The 6,362-nt window shown below is 46.8% G+C and overlaps 1 protein-coding gene across 1 annotated transcript in view; it reads left to right on the top strand.

The window, feature by feature from the left end:
• The window catches only part of LOC116547358 (X-linked retinitis pigmentosa GTPase regulator-interacting protein 1-like), a gene marked incomplete at its 3' end in the record, with an annotated part of 7,958 nt that extends 2,067 nt beyond the window's left edge, over nt 1-5,891 (top strand). Inside the window, exon 3 of the mRNA XM_032273333.1 lies at nt 5,746-5,891. Within this exon, the coding sequence (XP_032129224.1) occupies nt 5,746-5,891 (146 nt within the window). The remainder of the gene's footprint in view (nt 1-5,745) is intronic.
• Between the last annotated feature and the right edge of the window lie 471 nt (nt 5,892-6,362).

The raw sequence follows: 6,362 nt of genomic DNA, 5'->3' as shown, positions 1-6,362 counted from the left end.
AAAAAAAAAAAAAAAAAAAAAAAAAAAAAAGACATTACAGGCTGGGCGCAGTGGCTCACGCCTGTAATCTCAGCACTTTGGGAGGTTAAGGCAGGAAGATCACAAGGTCAGGAGATCGAGAACATCCTGGCTAACAGGGTGAACCTTCTCTACTAAAAATACAAAAAATTATCTGGGCGTGATAGCACGCGCTTGTAGTCCCAGCTACTCGGGAGGCTGAGGCAGGAGAATAGATTGAAGCTGGAGGCGCAGAGGTTGCAGTGAGCTGAGATCACACCACCGCACTCCAGCCTGGGCAACAGAGCAACACTCCATCTTAAAAAGCCCAGGTGAGGTGGCTCATGCCTGTAATCCCAGCACTTTGGGAGGCAGAGGTGGGTGGATCACCTGAGGTCAGGAATTCAAGACCAGCCTGACCAACATGGAGAAACCCTGTCTCTACTAAAACTACAAAATTAGCCAGGTGTGGTAGTGCATGCCTCTAATCCCAGCTACTAGGGAGGCTGAGGCAGGAGAATTGCTTGAACCTGGGAGGTGGAGATTTCAGTGAGCTGAGATTGTGCCATTGCACTCCAGCCTGGGCAATAAGAACAAAATTCCATCTCAAAAAAAAAAAAAAAGACATAGAAAGTTCATTCCAAATACCTAGCATTGATAATTATATGAGGAAATTAGTACTCAGTATTGTTAGTGAGTATATAAATCAGCAGTTTTTTTTTTTTGAGACAAGAGTTTCGCTCTTGTTACCCAGGCTGGAGTGCAATGGCGCGATCTCGGCTCACCGCAACCTCCGCCTCCCGGGTTCAGGCAATTCTCCTGCCTCAGCCTCCTGAGTAGCTGGGATTACAGGCACGCGCCACCATGCCCAGCTAATTGTTTGTAGTTTTAGTAGAGACGGGGTTTCACCATGTTGACCGGGATGGTCTCGATCTCTTGACCTCGTGATCCACCCGCCTCGGCCTCCCACAGTGCTGGGATTACAGGCTTGAGCCACCGCGCCCGGCCTATCAGCAGTTTTTTATAAGGAAATTTGACACTGTAAAATGTTAAATGTGAATATCTTTTTTTAACCAATAATTTTTTAATTTTTTTTTTTTTTTTTTTTTTTTTTTTTTTTAAGACATAGTCTCTCTGTCCCCCCAGGCTGGGGTACAGTGGTGGTCCTGGCTTACTGCAGCCCCAGTCTCGCAGGCTCTAGCAATTCTCCCACCTCAGCCTCCCCAGTAGCTGGGACTACAGGCGTGTGCTCCCACACCTGGCTAATTTTTTTCTATTTTTTTGTAGAGACAGGGTTTTGCCAGGTTGCCCAGGCTGGTCTTGAACTCCTGGGCTCAAGTGATATGCCTACTTCAGCCTCCCAAAGGGCTGAGATTACAGGCATGAGCCACCATGCCTGGCCCCCAATTTTGGGGGGGGGTGGGAGGAAATAAAAATGAAAAAAATTCTCGTGTATGTGCAAATATATATAGAGAGTAAGAATGTTGTGGGGTGCAGTAGTTCACACCTGTAAACCTAATACTTAGGGAGGCAGATGTGGGAGGACAGTTTGAGCCTAGAAGTTTCAGACCTGTCTGGGCAATATAGTGAGATCCTGTTTTTTACAAAAAAGGATACTTTTGCACTAATCTAGTAAGAATAAATAAAAATTATTTATTTATTTATTTATTATTTATTTTATTTTTTTTTTTGAGACGGAGTTTCACTCTTGTTGCCCAGGCTGGAGTGCAATGGTGCGATCTCGGCTCACCGCAACCTCCACCTCCTGGGTTCAGGCAATTCTCCTGCCTCAGCCTCCTGAGTAGCTGGGATTACAGGCACGTGCCACCATGCCCAGCTAATTTTTTGTTTTTTTAGTAGAGACGGGGTTTCACCATGTTGACCAGGATGGTCTCGATCTCTTGACCTTGTGATCCACCCGCCTCGGCCTCCCACAGTGCTGGGATTACAGGCTTGAGCCACCGCGCCCGGCCTGAATAAATAAAATTTTTTTAAAAAAGAATGTTAATTACTGCCCTGTTAGTAATAGTAAAAAACAAAACCAGACAGCACTGATAAGAGATTGATTACACAAAACATGCTGCATCCTCACAATGAAGTGCTATGAAACTGTTAAAAATGAGATAGATGGCTGGGCGTGGTGGCTCACACCTGTAATCCCAGCACTTTGGGAGGCTGAGGCGAGCAGATCATGAGGCCAGGGGTTTGAGACTGGCCTGACCAACATGGTGAAACCCTGTCTCTACTAAAAATACAAAAATTAGCTGGGCTTGGTGGTGGGCGCCTGTAATCCCAGCTACTGAGGAGGGTGAGGCAGGAGAATCGCTTGAACCTGGGAGGCAGAGGTTGCAGTGAGCTGAGGTCATGCCACTGCACTCCAGCCTGGGTGACAGAGTGAGACCTCTCAAAAAAAAATAAAAGTGAAGGTGCCCTTTGCTTTATTCTAATCCTCTTATCTCTTAAAGGTTTGTGGAGGCAAGTTGCAGTGCCTCACACCTGTAATCCCAGCACTATGAGAGGCTGAGTCGGGCAGATCGCGTGAGCTCAGGAGTTCGACACCAGCCTGGGCAATATGACAAAACCCTGTCTCTACTAAAAATACAAAAAATTAGCCAGGTGTGACGGTGCGCCTGTAGTTCCAGCTACTCAGGAGGCTGAGGCAGAAGAATTGCTTGAACCCGGGAGGCGGAGGTTGCAGTGAGCCGAGATCACACCACTGTACTCCAGCCTGGGCAACAGAGCGAGAGTCTCAAAAAATAGCTGGGCATGGTGGGGTGCATCTGTAATCCCAGCTACCTAGAAGGCTGAGGCAGGAGGATTGCTTGAGCTGGGGAAGTTGAAGGGGCAGTGAGCTATGTGCAGTGCAGTACAGTGAGAAAGTGATACTCTCAAACAACATGGAAGTAAGAAAAGTTTTTATTTTGTTTTTGTTTTTTTGAGACGGAGTTTCACTCTTGTTACCCAGGCTGGAGTGCAATGGCACAATCTCGGCTCACCGCAACCTCCGCCTCCCGGGTTCAGGCAATTCTCCTGCCTCAGCCTGCTGAGCAGCTGGGATTACAGGCACGCGCCACCATGCCCAGCTAATTTTTTGTAGCTTTAGTAGAGACGGGGTTTCACCGTGTTGACCAGGATGGTCTCGATCTCTTGACCTTGTGATCCACCCGCCTCGGCCTCCCAAAGTGCTGGGATTACAGGCTTGAGCCACCGCGCCCGGCAAGAAAAGTTTTTAAAACTTAAAAGTACCTTCTGACCTCGTCAAAGGCAGCAGGGTTAGATTGAATAAGTCTTATGGGAGCATATGGGAACAACCAATGTTCTTCAACTTGATGAAATAAAGCAGTGTGGGGATTATCCACTTTGATAGACATTACCCTGTGATAGACGTTACTATTCGCCTCTCCCCTTTATCTCTCTCAAAATACTAACTTCTTGAGTCATTACATGGTATATGGTCAGGAAATGCCAAGAAATCTTAATACTAGCCTAAGTAAGATTGATTGATTGGAGTCAGAGTCTTGTTCTTTTGCCTAGCTGGAGTGCAGTGACACGATTTCAGCTCACTGTAACCTCTGCCTCCTAGGTTCAAGTGATTCTCCTTCCTCAGCCTCCTAAGTAGCTGGGACCACAGATGTGCACCACCACTCCTGGCTAATTTTTGTATTTTTAATGGAGATGGGTTTTCACCATGTTGGCCAGGCTGGTCTTGAACTCCTGACCTCAGATAATCTGCCCATCTTGGCTTCCCAAAGTGCTGGGATTACAGGTATGAGCCACCCTGCCTGGCCAGTAAGTTACTTTTTTATTATTTATTCGAGACGAAATGTCCCCACTGTCGCCGGCTGGTGTGCAGTGGTGCGATCTTGGCTCACTGCAACCTCCGCCTCCCAGGTTCAAGCCATTCTCCTGCCTCAGTCTCCTGAGTATCTAGAATTACAGATGTCCACCCTCATACCTGGATAATTTTTTTTTTAATTTTTATTTTTAGTAGAGACGGGGTTTCACTGTGTTGCGGAGGCTGGTCTCAAACTCCTGACCTTGTGATCCACTGGCCTTGGCCTCCAAAAGTACTGGGATTACAGGTGTAAGCCATGATGCCAGGCCTGTTTATTTTGTTTTGTTTTTTTGTGGGGGGGGGTGGGAAGGGGAAGACTTAAGTTATTTTTTAAACCACATGTATTAAAATGATAAAGACAAATAATTGTTTATCAGTGTCATTTCATTTGTATTAATGATCAAGAACCAGCCATGTGGTCAGGCATGGTGGCTCATGCCTGCCTGTAATCCCAGCGCTTTGGGAGACTGAGGTGGTTGGATCACCTGAGGTCAGGAGTTTGAGACCAGCATGGCCAACATTGTGAAACCTTATCTCAACTAAAAATACAAAAATTAGCTGTGCATGGTGGTGGGTACCTGTAATCCCAACTACCAAGAGGCTGAGGCAGGAGAATCACTTGAACCTGGGAGGCAGAGGTTGCAGTGAGCTGAGATTGTACTCCTCACGCCAGCCTGGGTGACAGAGCAAGACTCAGTCTCCAAAAAAAAAAAACACACACACACACACACACAAAAAAACGGTTTAGTACTCGGAGACCAGAGAAGAAAAAAAAAAAAGTGTACAGGCACAGTGGCTCATGGCTGTAATCCCAGCACTTTGGAAGGCTGAGAAGGGCAGAATATAAGGTCAGGAGATCAGGGTCATCCTGGCCAACATAGTGAGACCTCATTTCTACTAAAAATACAAAAAACTAGCTGGGCATGGTGATGCATGCCTGTAATCTCAGCTACTCAGGAGGCAGATGCAGGAGAATCGCTTGAATCCGGGTGGCGGAGATTGTGGTGAGCCAAGATTGTGCCCCACTGCACTCTAGCCTGGCAACAGCAAGACTCCCTCTCAAAAAAAATCCACCATGACCCTGATTTTTTTTTTTTTTTAAGACGGAGTTTCGCTCTTGTTACCCAGGCTGGAGTGCAATGGCGCGATCTTGGTTCACGGCAACCTCTGACTCCTGGGTTCAGGCAATTCTCCTGCCTCAGCCTCCTGAGTAGCTGGGATTACAGGCATGCGCCACCACACCTGGCTAATCTTGTATTTTTAGTAGAGACAGATTTCTCCATGTTGGTCAGGCTGGTCTCAAACTCTTGACCTCAGGTGATTCTTTGGCCCCCCAAAGTGCTGGGATTACAGGCATGAGCCATAGCGCCCAGCCAGCCATATGTATTTTATACTCAAAATGGGTCTGCTCTGTTAGCTAGATACCATAGGGTGGAGGATGCAGTTGAAGAGTTTAATTCCTGCCCTTCAGCATAATAATTTCTAATCTAGGTCAAAGGCAGATATTCTCTAACTGTTGGTGAAAGTAGATGGGGGAATGGGGTGTGAGAAAAGGAAGATTTTGTTCCTCATTTCTAATCCGGCAGGCCTATGAATGTCTTGGTACATACATAGTTCCCTGACAAAAGAAAGCCATCATGATGGAGAAGTTTCTTGGGAAATGGATATGACTTGGAGTGTTTGCTCAGTGAGATGTTTGAGACCTAAACAGAAGTGGTACTGAGCAACAACTCAATAGGACTCAAAAGTTCCAAGGCAGTTGGTAAACGACAGTTACAAATAAAGCAACGGCAGAGAAAATGTGTAGGGGAATGAATGGGGAATTAGGCCCAGAAGATGCTGAAACTGTGTAATAAAGATGTCATGTCGCACACCTTGGAGTATCCATCTGAGAGCTTGCTTTCCATTGTCAGCATGCTGGACAGCAGTAGTCAGCCTGACTGGAGCAATGAGCTCATAGCAGAACGGCTACAGCAGCAAGTCTCTGAGCTGCAGAATCAGCTGGATGCTGAGCTGGAGGAGAAGAGAAAAGTTTCTCTGGAGCTGTCCAGGGAGAAAGGTAGGTTGGACGTTGAAGAGCTCTCTCAAATGTGGTACCCTATACATCTGGTTTGGGAGAAGAGAACTTAGGCCATCATTTTTTAAATTCCCTCACTTGATCCTATTTTTTTTTTTTTTTTTGACGGAGTTTCACTCTTGTTACCCAGGCTGGAGTGCAATGGCACGATCTTGGCTCACCGCAACCTCCGCCTCCTGGGTTCAGGCAATTTTCCTGCCTCAGCCTCCTGAGTAGCCGGGATTACAGGCACGCACCACCATGCCCAGCTAATTGTTTGTATTTTTAGTAGAGACGGGGTTTCACCATGTTGACCAGGATGGTCTCGATCTCTTGACCTCGTGATCCACCCGTCTTGGCCTCCCAAAGTGCTGGGATTACAGGCTTGAGCCACCGCGCCCGGCCCGATCCTATTCTTTTGTGGGTCGTGGGTAACCAGAATGAAAACACTAGCAATAGATAAGATCTACAATC

Source organism: Sapajus apella, unplaced genomic scaffold (assembly GCF_009761245.1).
Source record: "Sapajus apella isolate SASKATOON/1434 unplaced genomic scaffold, GSC_monkey_1.0 scaffold2793, whole genome shotgun sequence".
NCBI lineage: Eukaryota > Metazoa > Chordata > Mammalia > Primates > Cebidae > Sapajus > Sapajus apella.
Note: the sequence above shows the minus strand (reverse complement) of the source record. Positions and strands in the feature narration are given on the sequence as shown.